The 17360-nt window shown below is 44.4% G+C and overlaps 1 protein-coding gene across 1 annotated transcript in view; it reads left to right on the top strand.

Annotated features, from left to right (window-relative positions):
* Nucleotides 1-17360, top strand: part of LOC138257078 (vomeronasal type-2 receptor 26-like) — a 188595-nt gene that overhangs the window by 136258 nt on the left and 34977 nt on the right. The window contains exons 3-4 of the mRNA XM_069205883.1: nucleotides 12716-12952; nucleotides 14223-14346. Of these exons, the coding sequence (XP_069061984.1) occupies nucleotides 12716-12952; nucleotides 14223-14346 (361 nt within the window). The remainder of the gene's footprint in view (nucleotides 1-12715; nucleotides 12953-14222; nucleotides 14347-17360) is intronic.

The following is a 17360-nucleotide window of genomic DNA, read 5'->3' as shown; positions in this document are numbered from 1 at the left end:
CAAGGGGCCACATCCTGGTCCTTCCTGGTCCCCAGCAGCACCCAAAATCCTCAACTGCGACTCTTGCAACTAGCAAGGCTTGTTCTGCAACCTCCAGCATGCCGTGGGACATTTTCCATCCAAAGGAGAAGTTTGTAGCCCTTTTCGTTGTTGCAGAATCTTTGGCTTCTTCCACACGGAGGCAGCCCTTTTGCACCTTCATCCGGGGTTTAGTGGGCTCCTGCCCCCCTGGACACTTTCGTGACTCTTGGACTTGGTCCCCTTAATTTACAGGTCCTCAGGTCCAGGAGTCCGTCTTCAGTGTTTTGCTGGTGCTTGTGGTTCTTGCAGAATCCCCTATCACGACTATTATCTTTCTAGGGTAGTAGGGTAACTTTACTTCTACTTTTCAGGTTCTTGGGGTGGGGTATTTTGGACACCCTTACTGTTTTCTCTCAGTCCCAGCAACCCTCTATAATCTCCCATAGGCCTGGGGTCCATTTGTGTTTTGCATTCCACTTTTGGAGTATATGGTTTGTGTTGCCCCTAGGCCTATGTCTACCTACTGCATCCTATTGTGATTCTACATTGTTTGCACTACTTTTCTTACTGTTACTTACCTGTTTTGGGTTTGTGTACATATAATTTGTGTATATTACCTACCTCCTAAGTGAGGGTATCCTCTGAGATACTTTTGGCATATTGTCATTGTGAAAAAAGTAGCCTCTTTCTAGCCTTGTTACCCCCACTTTTAGCCTGTTTGTGAGTGTATGTCAGGGTGTTTTTACTATCTCACTGGGATCCTGCTAGCCAGGGCCCAGTGCTCATAGTGAAAACCCTATGTTTTCAGTATGTTTGTTATGTGTCACTGGGACCCTGCTAGCCAGGACCCCAGTGCTCATGAGTTTGTGACCTATATGTATGTATTCCCTGTGTGATGCCTAACTGTCTCACTGAGGCTCTGCTATCCAGAACCTCAGTGGTTATGCTCTCTCATTTCTTTCCAAATTGTCACTAAAAGGCTAGTGAGCAATTTCACCAATTCACATTGGCATACTGGAACACCCTTATAATTTCCTAGTATATGGTACTGGTGTACCCAGGGTATTGGGGTTCCAGGAGATCCCTATGGGCTGCAGCATTTCTTTTGCCACCCATAGGGAGCTCTGACAATTCTTACACAGGCCTGCCACTGCAGCCTGAGTGAAATAACGTCCACGTTATTTCACAGCCATTTACCACTGCACTTAAGTAACTTATAAGTCACCTATATGTCTAACCTTTACCTGGTAAAGGTTAGGTGCAAAGTTACTTAGTGTGTGGGCACCCTGGCACTAGCCAAGATGCCCCCACATAGTTCAGGGCAAATTCCCCGGACTTTGTGTGTGCGGGGACACCATTACACGTGTGCACTACACATAGGTCACTACCTATGTGTAGCTTCACAATGGTAACTCCGAATATGGCCATGTAACATGTCTAAGATCATGGAATTGCCCCCTCTATGCCATCCTGGCATTGTTGGCACAATCCCATGATCCCACAGGTCTGTAGCACAGATCCGGGTACTGCCAAACTGCCTTTCCGGGGTCTCCACTGCAGCTGCTGCTGCTGCCAACCCCTCAGACAGGTTTCTGCCCTCCTGGGGTCTGGGGTCTGAGGACAAAGGATTTCCTCTGAGAGAGGGTGTTACACCCTCTCCCTTTGGAAATAGGTGTGAAGGGCTGGGGAGGAGTAGCCTCCCCCAGCCTCTGGAAATGCTGCATGGGACCTTCTTTTGTTGTGCTGCATCAACTGCAGTTTGAACCTACTTTGAACCCGGATCCAGCAGCTTCTGGGGTGCTGGCTGGCATTCAGAGATCTCTCTAAAGTGCTGGGAGCCCCATCTTCCTTCTCTCATAGAATTGAGGCCACCAGGTCCCACCTGGGTCCATCCAGTGCCATTTTGATGAAAAATGCCCTTTGGTCATAGCCAAGGCTTGTTGGTACCTTCCAACACAAAATCTCATCTGCAATGATCTTCACGCCGTGGGACATCTTTTGCATCATGCAGAAACCCACCTGCATCTTCCTAGGGTGCATTTCTGCAGTCTTCTACTAACAGGGGACTCTTCTTTTGCACCCCCTTCTGGGTTGGAAGGGGCTCCTGTCCTTCCTGCGACTTCTTTCGACTTCTGGACTTGGTCCCCTTCCTTTGCAGGTCTTCAGGTCCAATAATCCAGCAGTTGTTCTTTGCAGACTTGGTTGGTTGCTGCAAAACCCCAAAAACGAGGTGTAGTGTGTCTTACGGAAACTTGCAGTACTTTACTCCTGCTTTTCTGGGCTCTGAGGTGGGGTAATTTACTTAACTTTACTGAATTCTTAATCTCCCAGCGATTCTGCACACACTACACTTATCTAGGGGGGAATTTGTGATTCACATTCCACTTTTTTAGTATATGGTTTGTGTTGCCCCTGACCTATTTTCTCCCTTTGCATTCTATATGATTTCCTACTGTTTGCATTGTTCGATGACTACTTACTTGTCTAATTTTGGTGTCTAGTGTATATATTGTGTATAATACTTACCTCCAGAAGGAGTATTGTCTCTAAGATATTTTTGGTACTGTGTCACCTAAATAAATACCTTTTATTTTGGTAACACTGAGTATTGTCTTTACTTGTGTATAAGTACTGTGTAACTATAAGTGGTATTGCATGAGATTTGCATGTCTCCTAGTTCGGCCTAAGCTGCTCCGCTATAGCTACCTCTATCAGCCTAAGCTGCTAGAACACTACTACTACTTCACTAATAAGGGATAACTGGACCTGGTGTAAGGTGTAAGTACCCAAGGTACCCACTACAAACCAGGCCAGCCTCCTACATTGGTGGTGCAGCGGTGGGATAAGTACTTGCAATTGCTTTACCACTTTGTTACCTGTGCTTTTCACAAGAAATGCTTGGTCCAATATTCAGAGCATTTCTAATATATACTTAGAAACAATTTTCTAACTTTCTTAAAAGCTCATTTTAACTTTGCAAACGTTTTCCAAAGTTCTGAAAAGTTTTCTTCTTTTTTCAAAATAGTTAGCTATGTTATTCTACTAACTTTTTACTCACTTTCCCAAAATCTTTTTCTTTCAATATGTCTTCTGTAGATGGGACCCCTAGAGTTGTGAAAACAACATATGAGAATCTAAACTTTAAAAGTTTGAGGGGTCTCTTTATTGAAAGAGGTTTAGGGATTGGGAAGGACCCCAATAAGGAGTTCCTCTTAAATCTTCTCCTCCAAGATGACCAGGGACTCAGCACTGGTCCAGATCAGACAGGGGAAGAGGTAGAGGATGACTCCAACCAGGAAAGTTCAGAGGAGCAAGATGACAATCCTGGGGAAGTTCCTTCCATAGTCCCATTATCAACAAGCCCCCTAGTATAGCTGGTAGTGGGAAGGGTTCACACACAAGTAGGGCTCCCTTCACCCCTAAAGGCCAGGTCACTAGAATGGCCCCTGTTAGAGATAGGTCTGCCTCTGCACACTCTCATCTTACCTCTGTTTCAGAGGTTTCACATAACTCTAACCCTGAGGACCAGTCCCTACATAGGGAACTCAGAAAGCTGAGGTTAGAGGAGGCCAGACTGAGGCTAATGCAGCAGCAGTTGGCCTTAGACACGGAATCCCTGGCTGTGGAGAAAGAGAGGCAGGGTCTGGGGTTAGTTCCCCATGGTGGCAGCAGTAGTTTTAGAAATACAAATGTTAGGGAACCTTCATTTGATTCAAGAATTCTGCTCAAAGTTGTCCCTCCTTACAAGGATGGTGATGACATCAACCAGTGGTTTGCTGCACTTGAGAGGGCCTGTAAGGTTCAGAGGGTCCCTCATGCACAGTGGGCTGCTATCCTTTGGTTATCCTTCTCTGGCAAGGGGAGAGGCAGACTTCTTTTTGTCAGAGATCATGATGCAGATAATTATCGGGTTCATAAAAATGCACTCCTGGATGGTCTGGGCTAAACCACTGAACAGTACAGACTCAAGTTCAGAGAGACCAGAAAGGAGTCATCACAGGACTGGAGAGACTTTGTAGACTGTTCTGTGAAGTCCCTAGAAGGTTGGGTAGATGGCAGTACGGTGACTGATTATGAAAGGCTACATAACTTGATTCTGAGAGAGCATATCTTGAATAATTGTGTGTCTGACTTGTTGCATCAGTATCTTGTGGACTCAGATCTGACCTCTCCCCAAGAATTGGGAAAGAAGGCAGACAAATGGGTCAGAACAAGGGTGAACAGAAAAGCTCATACAGAGTGTGACACTGATGGCAAAAAGAAAGATGGTGAAACATCTCAGGACCAGCATGGGGATAAAAGGAAACACACAAATAATCTTCTTCAGGTCCAAAACACTCCTCTGGGGGTGGGGATACAAATTATTCATCTTCTTCAAACTCTCCACACCATCAGAAAAAGCCTTGGTGCTATGTGTGTAGAAATAAAGGACATTGGCCAGGGGATAAGTCCTGCACAGGCAAAGCCCCTGAGCCAACCACCACTAATACATCAGACTCCAGTGCCCCTAGCAGTAGTGGTAATAGTGGTGGGACTGCTGGCAACAGTCAAACTAAGGGTGTAGTTGGGTTAACTTTTGGGACCATAATAGAAACTGGGGTAGACAGTCCCAAGACAGTTTCTGTCACACCTGGTAGCATTGGCCTTGCCACCTTGGCTGCTTGTCCCCTTAACATGGATAAGTATAGGCAGTCAATCTTAATAAATGGTGTTGAGGCTCAGGCCTACAGGGACACAGGTGCCAGTATCACTTTAGTGACTGAAAACCTAGTGTCACCTGCACAACACCTCCTTGGACAGGAGTATCAACTTACTGATGTCAATAACTCCACTCAGTCTCTCCCCTTGGTATAGTTCACCTTAGTTGGGGTGGAGTTACTGACCCTAAGCCGGTGGTGGTATCACCTAGCTTACCTGTAGATTGTCTCTTAGAGAGTGACCTAGATGCCTCAGGGTGGGCTGAGGTAGAGTTTAGTACCTATGCATCCATGCTGGGTATCACTGAGGAATTGCTTCCTCTCATTTCTGGTGAAATTAAAAAGCTAAGGAGAGAAAAAGGCCTGAAATCGCACGATCCCTCTCCATCAACAGATAAGAAGGGTATCAAAGTATCCCTTCCCCACCCTGCCACTAGGGATATCCTTCCTTTTGTGGCAGAAACCTCTCCTAGGGTGGAACCTGTACCAAAGGAGCCATCAGCTACAACAGCTGGACTCCCAGAGGTAAAAGTACGTCTCTGTGGAACTACTGATCCAGATGTGCAAAACAACACAATTTTTGTAAATATGGAGCATCCCTCCAACACTCCCAGAGAAACTTTAGTGCAGCAGCCCTGCACTGCCTCTAAATAATTAGGTCAGCAGCCCTGTCCTGGTGTGAAGCTTATAGGACAGCAGCCCTACCCTGCTCCAACGGAAGAGAAACAGCAACCCTGTTCTCTCTTACAGCCATGTGGACAAACGTTTAGCCCAGCTATGGATTTATTGAGACAGCATCCCTATCTAGCATTTCCTGCCTTTGACATAGGCCCAGTTGACCAAACCCACTGCCCAACTTTAAAACATACTAATAGGAACTCTGAGAATTTACACTCACACTGTTGGTTAGGTACAAATCTACAAACAGGGTGGTTTACATCCCCACAGGGAAGTAACCATATAGTGGATGATAAAGGGAGTAACCACTCTATTGTAGATCTACTCTCCACTTATCACCACTTAGTCAATAAAGTTTCAACTGGCCAAGGTTAGCCTTATTGTCCTTCGTTTGGGGGGAGAGGGTGTTGTGTAGGAAAGTAGCCTCTTTCTAGCATGGTTACCCCCACTTTTGGCCTATTTGATAGTGTGTGTCAGTGTGTTTTTACTGTGACACTGGGTTCCTGCTAGCCAGGACCCCAATGCTCATAGATAAAAAACCCTATGTCAGTATGTTTTGCCTATCTCACTGGGATCCTACTAGCCAGGACCCCAGTGCTCACAGTTTATGGCCTAATGTGTATGCCTGAGTAGTGCCTAACTGTGTCACAGAGGCTCTGCTAACCAGAACCTCAGTACTTATGCTCTCTCTACCTTTAAATTTGTCACTGTATGCCAGTGACTACATTTACCAATTTCAATTGGCATACCGGACCTCCCTTATAAGTCCCTAGTATATGGTACCTAGCTACCCAGGAAATTGGGGTTCCAGGAGATCCATATGGGCTGCAGCATTTCTTTTGCCACCGATAGGTGTAGGAGGCTGGACTGGCTTGTAGTGAGTACCAAGGGGTACTTGCACCTTGCACCAGGCCCAGTTATCCCTTATTAGTGTATAGGGTGTCTAGCAGCTTAGGCTGATAGATAATGGTAGCTTAGCAGAGCAGCTTAGGCTGAACTAGGAGACGTGTGAAGCTACTACAGTACCACTTAGTGTCATATGCACAATATCATAAGAAAACACAATACACAGTTATACTAAAAATAAAGGTACTTTATTTTTATGACAATATGCCAAAGTATCTTAGAGTGTACCCTCAGTGAGAGGATAGGAAATATACACAAGATATATATACACAATAGCAAAAATATGCAGTATAGTCTTAGAAAACAGTGCAAACAATGTATAGTTACAATAGGATGCAATGGGGAAACATAGGGATAGGGGCAACACAAACCATATACTCCAAAAGTGGAATGCGAACCACGAATGGACCCCAAACCTATGTGACCTTGTAGAGGGTCGCTGGACTATTAGAAAATAGTGAGAGTTAGAAAAATAACCCTCCCCAAGACCCTGAAAAGTGAGTGCAAAGTGCACTAAAGTTCCTCTAAGGGCAAAGAAGTCGTGTTAGAGGAATAATGCAGGAAAGACACAAACCAGCAATGCAACAACTGTGGATTTCCAATCTAGGGTACCTGTGGAACAAGGGGACCAAGTCCAAAAGTCACAAGCAAGTCGGAGATGGGCAGATGCCCAGGAAATGCCAGCTGCGGGTGCAAAGAAGCTTCGACTGGACAGAAGAAGCTGAGGTTTCTACAGGAACAAAAAGGGCTAGAGACTTCCCCTTTGGTGGACGGATCCCTCTCGCCGTGGAAAGTTGTGCAGAAGTGTTTTCCCGCCGAAACAACGCCAACAAGCCTTGGTAGTCGCAAATCGTGCGTTTGGCGTTTTTGGACGCTGCTGGGGCCCAGGAGGGACCAGGAGGTCGCAAATTAGACCTGAAAAGAGAGGGGACGTCGAGCAAGACAAGGAGCCCTCTCAGCAGCAGGTAGCACCCGGAGAAGTGCCAGAAACAGGCACTATGAGGATGCGTGAAACGGTGCTCGCCGAAGTTGCACAAAGGAGTCCCACGTCGCCGGAGACCAACTTAGAAAGTCGTGCAATGCAGGTTAGAGTGCCGTGGACCCAGGCTTGGCTGTGCACAAAGGATTTCCACCGGAAGTGCACAGGGGCCGGAGTAGCTGCAAAGTCGCGGTTCCCAGCAATGCAGCCCAGCGAAGTGAGGCAAGGACTTACCTCCACCAAACTTGGACTGAAGAGTCACTGGACTGTGGGGGTCACTTGGACAGAGTCGCTGGATTCGAGGGACCTCGCTCGTCGTGCTGAGAGGAGACCCAAGGGACCGGTAATGCAGCTTTTTGGTGCCTGCGGTTGCAGGGGGAAGATTCCGTCGACCCACAGGAGATTTCTTCGGAACTTCTGGTGCAGAGAGGAGGCAGGCTACCCCCACAGCATGCACAAGCAGGAAAACAGTCGAGAAGGCGGCAGGATCAGCGTTACAGAGTTGCAGTAGTCGTCTTTGCTACTATGTTGCAGGTTTGCAGGCTTCCAGCGCGGTCAGCAGTCGATTCCTTATCAGAAGGTGAAGAGAGAGATGCAGAGGAACTCGGATGAGCTCTTGCATTCGTTATCTGAAGTTTCCCCAGAGACAGAGACCGTAAATAGCCAGAAAAGAGGGTTTGGCTACCTAGGAGAGAGGATAGGCTACTAACACCTGAAGGAGCCTATCAGCAGGAGTCTCTGACGTCACCTGGTGGCACTGGCCACTCAGAGCAGTCCAGTGTGCCAGCAGCACCTCTGTTTCGAAGATGGCAGAGGTCTGGAGCACACTGGAGGAGCTCTGGACACCTCCCAGGGGAGGTGCAGGTCAGGGGAGTGGTCACTCCCCTTTCCTTTGTCCAGTTTCGCGCCAGAGCAGGGCTAAGGGGTCCCCTGAACCGGTGTAGACTGGCTTATGCAGAATTGGGCACCTCTGTGCCCAACAAAGCATTTCCAGAGGCTGGGGGAGGCTACTCCTCCCCTGCCTTCACACCATTTTCCAAAGGGAGAGGGTGTCACACCCTCTCTCAGAGGAAGTTCTTTGTTCTGCCATCCTGGGCCAGGCCTGGCTGGACCCCAGGAGGGCAGCTGCCTGTCTGAGGGGTTGGCAGCAGCAGCAGCTGCAGTGAAACCCCAGGAAGGGCAGTTTGGCAGTACCAGGGTCTGTGCTACAGACCACTGGGATCATGGGATTGTGCCAACTATGCCAGGATGGCATAGAGGGGGCAATTCCATGATCATAGACATGTTACATGGCCATATTCGGAGTTACCATTGTGAAGCTACATATAGGTAGTGACCTATATGTAGTGCACGCGTGTAATGGTGTCCCCGCACTCACAAAGTTCAGGGAATTGGCTCTGAACAATGTGGGGGCACCTTGGCTAGTGCCAGGGTGCCCTCACACTAAGTAACTTTGCACCTAACCTTTACCAGGTAAAGGTTAGACATATAGGTGACTTATAAGTTACTTAAGTGCAGTGTAAAATGGCTGTGAAATAACGTGGACGTTATTTCACTCAGGCTGCAGTGGCAGGCCTGTGTAAGAATTGTCAGAGCTCCCTATGGGTGGCAAAAGAAATGCTGCAGCCCATAGGGATCTCCTGGAACCCCAATACCCTGGGTACCTCAGTACCATATACTAGGGAATTATAAGGGTGTTCCAGTAAGCCAATGTAAATTGGTAAAATTGGTCACTAGCCTGTTAGTGACAATTTGAAAGTAATGAGAGAGCATAACCACTGAGGTTCTGGTTAGCAGAGCCTCAGTGAGACAGTTAGGCACCACACAGGGAACATATACATGCACACCTATGAGCACTGGGGCCCTGTGTGACAGGGTCCCAGTGACACATACATATAGGCCACAAACCTATGAGCACTGGGGTCCTGACCAGCAGGATCCCAGTGACACATAACAAACATACTGAAAACATAGTGTTTTCACTATGAGCACTGAGGCCTGGCTATCAGGATCCCAGTGAGACAGTGAAAACAGTGACAAACACCCTGACATACACTCACAAACAGGCCAAAAGTGGGGGTAACAAGGCTAGAAAGAGGCTACCTTCTCACAATAGGGGGCTCAGACAAACCATTACACAGGACTGCCATTGCAGCCTGCATAAAATATTGCAGACACTATTTCACCAACCATTTTCACTGCACTTAAGTAACTGATAATTCACATATATGTCTAACCTTCACTTGCTGAAGGTTAGGTGCCAAGTTACTAAGTGTGAGGGCACCCTTGCACTAACAAAGGTGCCCCCACATAGTTCAGGGCCATTTTACCGGACTTTGTGAGTGAGGGGACGCCATTACACGCATCCACTACATACAGGTATATGTAGCTTCACAATGGTAACTCCAAATATGGCCAAGTAACATGTTTAAGATCATGGAACTGTCACCCCATTCCAAATATGGTATTGGGGAGCCAATTCCATGCATCCTGGGGGTGCCACCATGGACCCTGAGTACTGCCAAACCCGCTCTCTGAGGCTTGTACTGCAGCTACAGCTGCTGCCACCTCACAGACAGGGTTCTGCCCTCCTGGGTTCTGGACAGCCCAGTCCCAGAAAGGCAGAACAAAGCATTTCATCTGAGAGCAGGGTATTACACCCTCTCCCTTTGGAAATAGGTGTTACAGGCTGTGGAGAGGTAGCCTCCCCCAGCCTCTTGAAATGCTTTGAAGGACACAGATGGTGCCCTCCTTGCATAAACCAGTCTACACAGGTTAAGGGACCCCTTCACACCTGCTCTGGTGGGAAACTGGACAAAGGAAAGGGGAGTGACCATTCCTCTGTCCATCACCACCGCAGGGTTCCAGACTTCAGCCATCTTTCTTTGCAAGGTGTGGGGGCACTCTGGAGGGCTCTGAGTGGCCAGTGCTGGCAGGTGACATCAGAGACCCCTACTGATAAGTCCATACCTGATAAGGTAGCCAATCCCCCTCTCAGTGCTATTTAGGGTCTCTCCTCTGGGTTCTCTTCTGCTTGCAAGTTTCCTTCAGGAATCCTCTGCAACAACTTCAGACTCTTCTGACCTCGGATACCCCCGCAGCCTGCTCCAAGAAACGCTGTAACTGCAACAAAGTGTCTACAAGAGACACTTTTCTTCAGCAACCTCAGCTCCAAGTCAGCAACTGCAACAGTTTCCACGGTGTGCATGCTGTCGGGACTCCCTTTCTTCATCCTGCACCAGAAGGACCAAAGAAATCTCCTGTGGAGTGACATAGTCACTCCCCTGCCCCAAGCAGGCACCTTCCAAGGTGACAACGGGTACCCTGGGACTCTTCTCATGGCAACAAGCATGCTCCTAAGGACACAGAGGGTGGACATCCTCAACATAGACTGTTCTGAGTTCCTGCTGATGAAATTTGGAGGAGGTAAGACCTTGCCTTCTGCAAGAACAACGGTACCCCTGTGTATTGTGTCTTCTTTGCCTCCTGAGGCCTCTGTGCACTCTTTGCAAAATTCCTTCATGCAGAGCCTGGCCCAGGTCCCCAGCACTCCACCCTGTGACATTCAACTCACTGAGTTGTTCTCTGGTGGCGTGGGACCTTCTTTTGTTGTGCGGAATCAACTGTGTTTTGCACCTCCTTTGTACCAAGATCCTGCGGCTTCCGAGGGTGATGGCTAGCATCCTGAAGGCTCTGTAAGGTACGGAGCACCCCTTCTTCCTCCTCACACAACATTGTGTCCCAAGTCCCTCCTGTTTCCATCCAGAGCCATTTTGATAAAAAATGCACTTTTGTCGTAGCCTTGGCTTGTTGGTGCCTTCCAACAAGAAATCTCATCTGCAAAGATCTTCCCACCGTGGGACAATTTTTGCATTATGCAGAAACCCGCTGAAATGTTCCTACGGGGCATTTCTGCAGTCTTCTACTAACCAGGGGTTCTTCTTTTTCACCCTCTTCTGGGTTGGCAGGGGCTCCTGTCCTTCCTGGAACTTCTTTCAACTTCTCGACTGTGTCACCCAAATAAATACCTTTAATTTTGGTAACACTGAGTATTGTCTTTACTTGTGTATAAGTACTGTGTAACTGTAAGTGGTATTGCATGAGCTTTGCATGTCTCCTAGTTCAGCCTATGCTGCTCTGCAATAGCTACCTCTATCAGTCTAAGCTGCTAGAACACTACTACTTCACTAATGAGGGATAACTGGACCTGGTAAAAGGTGTAAGTACACAAGGTACCCACTACAAACCAGGCCAGCCTCCTACAATTGGATTGTCCCCCAGTCACAAAAAGCGGGGAACGAGGGTTAGGTGCTCCCCCTTGCTAAAGCCTTATGTATTTTCCTTCCAAAGTTAAAGGTTGGAGAATGTGGTATGGTTCTCCCACACCGAAAAAAGCTTTGTGTGGAAAAATCTACCAACTCTAATTCATGCAGTGTTTTGGGCCAGATGTATGAAGCAATGTTTCTGTTTGCGACTGGTATAATCCTTTTTGGCATGTACCAACCCTATGTTGCAAATCTGTAACTAATTACTGAGTCGTAAAATAGGGTTTCTGACTCGCTATTAGGAAGGGGTGTGACAAGGGTATCCCATCCTCATATCATGTTGCACTGGTGTGTAGGAATATTTTGTGACCCGGAATACGACGCAAAACATTCTCAGTTACTACCAACTTCATGTAGGTGGTAAGCTATTCGCAAAAAGAAAGAGGACCGCAAGGGAGCCCTTCCCCTTTAAGAATGGGGGTGCAAAAAAAGGACCACTGCCTGCTCTAAAAAAATTAAATTAAATTAAAACTTTTCATTTTTCTTTATTTAATGCATCCCATTTTCCTTTAAGAGAAATGGACAGCATTACAAAAAAAAATTGCTTTATTTAAGAGCAATCACAGACATGGTGGTCCGCTGACCCCAGCAGGCGACCATCCCTGTGATGGTGGCTATTCCCAAATGGGTCACAAATTGCGACCTGCCTCATGATTATTAATGAGGCAGGTGTCTTGCCACCCATTAGGGAATTGCAAACAGTGTTAAACACTAAGCAGTTTGCGATTTACTAATAGTAAATTGCTATTAGGAAATGGAAAACCTTAAGCTGCATACAACTGGTCTTATGTTTCATTGAGGTAATCTTGCTCAGAGTGACTTTGAATACAGCCCAAAGAATGAAACCATCAACATGGATTTATTTTTTTGCATCTATGTTTTGGAATGAGAATTATGCATTTTTAATGAATATTGTTTGATGTCTGGACATAAGTTAATTCCTTATCTAAGGATGCTGAGATGTAGGAGTCGAGGTATTCATCTGTTTTGCAAAGATATGACCGAGTCTATTTACAGTTTTTAGGAGTGCCTTTCTTACAGTCTCAGTTAGGTGTAAATTATTAGTGACTAAACAACTTAACCTTCTGATCTTGTGTTTTGTGTTTCAGGTGAACAGGTTTCTTCAGAAGATACATTTTAGGACTTCTTCTGGGCATGACATTTTTTTTGATGACAAAGGGCAAGTACCAGCAAAGTATGACATTCTAAACTGGGCTTTCAAAAGCTTACGTGTTTTGGAAGTTGTTAATGTTGGACATTTAGATCTCACGGCACAACCAGGGCAACAACTTATCATCAACGAGAGCGCCATTACGTGGCATGTTAGTGGTGACCAGAAGAATCAGGTCAGTCTAATGATCTTCAGACATTCAACTAATGGCAGTCAGGTGGGACCAACTTCAGCTATTTTAACTTGAAATAAACTAATGATCCATCCTGTCAGAAGCATTGCTCCACTTTTAAAGTTTTAACTGAGCAGTAAGCTGCGGAACACACACTGCTAAGCACGTCCTGTCTAGGCGCTAAGGGGCATATATATGAACCCTGTTGTGTCACACTTGCACCAGACATTGTAATGCAAGTGTGTCACAACATAAAATAGAGATTTATGAAGCCATGCAAGGTCACTTTGCGTGGCCGTGAGTGGCACCAAAAATCTGAAGTAGGGAAACAGAGCTCAAATTGCTGTGTTGCCTTACTCTGCCCTGAGAAGGCGTTTCATGGGGGTTGAATGGGTGTTCCCACACAAATCCAATGGTTTGTGACGTAGTCCCTGATTTGCCAGAAGTGGGAGACCAGGGAACGCACCAAAAAGATACACCTTTTCAGGGGACATTCATCACAATGGTGACAGATATCCCGTCTGCCAAAATCGAAACCCCATTCTGTCCCCTAGGGTTTAGATTTCAACAGATGAGATATCTGTCACCATTGTGACAGAGTAACCCATCCGTCAAGTTTTAAATCATGCCCCAAGCTGTTATCTTAACTGCATTCACTGTTGCATCAGTCATAAGAGCATCTCTGGGCAGCTTTCCTTGGCTTATGAGTGGGCAAGAATTGAGTTCACTCTCACCTTACGAATATATATACAGCTTACCCTTGCAGGCCCTTTCTTGTTGCAACTACCGTCCAATGAGTCCTCACGATGTGTGAAAATTAACATAGAACCCTGTTAGCACAATCGTATACTGTCCACATTGCATGTATTTTCTTTCTTTAAATATGACTTGTTAAACCTAGTGTCTGCAAAATAAAAGCACATTCTAGAATTTGTGTTTAGCTTCCTTACTATGAGAAATGAAATAAAATTTGACTTAGAACATATTCATTGCTGCATAGAACAAATTTTAAATATTAGCATATTTTACCCTAGAAACTACATTTTAAGACATACATATCTGAGGTTTCAGCCAAACAATGAATTTTCAATGGATGACACTCAATGATGTTCATATTCTCCACATCTTTGCAAATCAATTAAAAAATCAAGTAATCTAAAAAAACTATTTAACTGTTTTGTGACTAAAGAAATGCTTGTGGTGAAGGATGCATTGTGGGCTACCACTGAACAAATTAATCCCAGTTTCTCCTTGATTCTACTTCACTTCACAGACTCCTCGCTCAGTCTGCAGTGAGAGCTGTCTCCCAGGGTACCGCAAAGCTCCAAAAGAAGGGAAGCCTGTCTGCTGCTTTTACTGTGTGCCCTGTGCCGATGGGGAGTTTTCCAACAGGACCGGTATGTGAAAAACTGGCTTCCTAAATCCTCACATTAGATAGATGTTAAATACTGGGAAACTTGTTCTGGATATCAGAAGATGAATAGTGCCTGCATCATAAAACCACCAATAAGATGAGATAAAACAAAAAAACAGGTCATATAGTATGCTCAATGTAACATCTGTTCCCTGCATTTTTTCTTTGTAAACACGTAATTATTTTACACGTAATCAAATATCACTTATAGTAATAGTATCATAATATAAGTAATATTACTTACAATTTAAGAAATATCACATATAGATATATAAGTATTATCACTTATAGTAATAGTATCATAATATAAGTAATATCACATATAGTAATGGGATCATTATATAAGTAATATCATGTAAGTAATAATATCACAATATAAGTAATATCAGTTATAGTAATAGTATCGTAATGAAAGTAATATCACTTATAGTAATGGTATTGTAACATTAGTAATATCAGTTATAGTATAATAATGTAAGTAATATCACATATAGTAATAGTGTTATAATATAAGTAATATCACATATAACAATAGTGTTAAAATATATGTAATATCAGTTATAGTAATAGTGTCATACTATAAGTAATATCACATATAGTAATAGTGTCATAATATAAGTATTCACATATAGTAAAAGTATCAGAACATAAGTAATATCACTTATAATATAAGTAATATCACATATAACAATAGTGATAAAATATATGTAATATCAGTTATAGTAATAGTGTCATACTATAAGTAATATCACATATAGTAATAGTGTCATAATATAAGTAATCACATATAGTAAAAGTATCAGAACATAAGTAATATTACTTATAGTAACACTATCACAATATAAGTAATATCTCTTATAGTAATGGTGTCATAATGTAAGTAACATCACATATAGTAATAGTGTCACAATATAAGGAATATCATTTACAGTAATAGTATCATAATATAAGTAATAACACTTACAGTAATAGTATCATAATATAAGTAATATCACACATGGTAATAGTGTCATATTATAAGTAATATCACTTACAGTAATAGTATCATAATATAAGTAATGTCACACATGGTAGTAGTGTCATATTGTAAGTAATATCACTTACAGTAATAGTATCATAATAGAGGCAATATCACACATGGTAAATGTGGCAGAATATAAGTAATATCATTACAGTAATAGTACCATAATATAAGTAATGTCACACATGGTAGTAGTGTCAGAATATAAGTAATATCACTTATAGTAATAGCATCATAATTTAAGTCATATCACTTATAGTAATAGTGTCACAACATAAGTAATATCACTTATAGTAATAGTTTCATAATATCACTAATATCACTTATATTATTAGTATCACTTAGGAGATGAGTTATGTGTCAGCTTACATGACATATTGCCATGGTCCATTTCTTGCAAACACACTTCCCAAGGTGCAAGGGTGCCTGCGTTGGCTCTAGACAGCCAAAAAGTGGCCAGAGTGTGGGAAAAAGCAGAAATGCACATATTCTTTCAAATATGGTGGAGTCCTTCCCTCCCCTATCACGCAGCGCAGCAAGGTGATTTGCTATGCTGCATTGCATGACATTTTTGTTATTCTGCCACCTAGGGCTATATTTATCTGATTCCTGTAAGCAAATAGTATTTATCTACTTCACGCATGGTGGAGCATGGGCTGAGAAGGATTGCTGAATGCACTCTAGTAGGCATTTCCCACTATGGTGTAATGTTTCCTGAAGGGAAAACGGCAATAGCCAATTTTTACACGCAGAACTTTAGGTGGTAAATGGCACCTTCATATCCCAGGTGCATCGTTTTATTTTTTCTTCCTAGTATAATGAGCATGGTGATTATTTGGGGGGAAGTGTTATGGTGATGTTCTACATGGGTGTGGTGGATGTTAAATGCTTCTGACACATACCTATAACTATATTGTCATGTTTCCAGTAGGGAAATGGTAATTAGACATTTTACACAGAGGGGATTACGGGCTTTAAAGGGCTGCTGAATACATTTGTTCTAAAGTTTCCTGTTAAGGAGAGTACGTTCTTACACAGGTAGCTCCAGCAGAGCACATGAGGTGGAGGCAGCAACTTTACCTAGGATGGTGAAGGCAGGGTGCTGAGAAATGGAGCTGTCTGCAAAGGAGCGGTGGCCACCTTGTATCCTTTATAAGACTGTAAACATGAGAACAAAGCCGGCCTCAGTTATCCCAATGATTTGACCCGGACCTCAACCTGACACAGCTGCGATGGAGTCAGTGAGTTTTCTGGAATGGAGACCTCTGACAAGCATCATCCACATTAAAGCAGGCAAACACCTGCTCCCTTCATAAGATCTAAATAGTGCAAGTACCCATAAGCGATGAGGAAGAGGTGTGTGCCATGTGGAGACAGTTGCTGCAGTGAGTAGAGAATGGCAATTGTTGCTTCCCCAATGAAATCAGATGCAAAGGGCAATGATATGCATGCCTACCTGAATGAAGCCTCTGTGGAGCCCACTCAAAGGCTGGCACTTGCTGGGACATAATAGTGAGAAGCTCCTGCCTCAATGCCTTGAACATAAACAAATCTATCATGCTCTTAACAGAAAGGTGCCAGGAGATGCAGACATCAATGCCAGCAAATTAGTCCAGGGCAAAGAGAGAACTGCAAAACTATTGGTGTCTACTGAACTCTCACAAGATGCCTCATTTGGGGAAGGTAACTCGGTCAGTACAGTAATGAAAATGTCAACTGAAAAACAATCACCCCACCCACTGTCCAAGGAAGACCTACAGAGCTGCCTCAGTGACCTTGAAAGTGAAATATCCTGTGTGGCCACCAAGCAAATGCAGGCACTAAAGACTGATATGACAGCAGACCTCTTGGATATGAAGAAGGTCCTATGAGAACTAACAAATATGACACAGTGGCCTTCAGTCATGAACTAGAAAAGACCAACAGACCACAATGCAAGTAAAAATTAGTGTGCTATGTGGCAAGTGCACAGACGT

The sequence above is a fragment of the Pleurodeles waltl genome, chromosome 1_2 (assembly GCF_031143425.1).
Source record: "Pleurodeles waltl isolate 20211129_DDA chromosome 1_2, aPleWal1.hap1.20221129, whole genome shotgun sequence".
Lineage (NCBI taxonomy): Eukaryota > Metazoa > Chordata > Amphibia > Caudata > Salamandridae > Pleurodeles > Pleurodeles waltl.
Note: the sequence above shows the minus strand (reverse complement) of the source record. Positions and strands in the feature narration are given on the sequence as shown.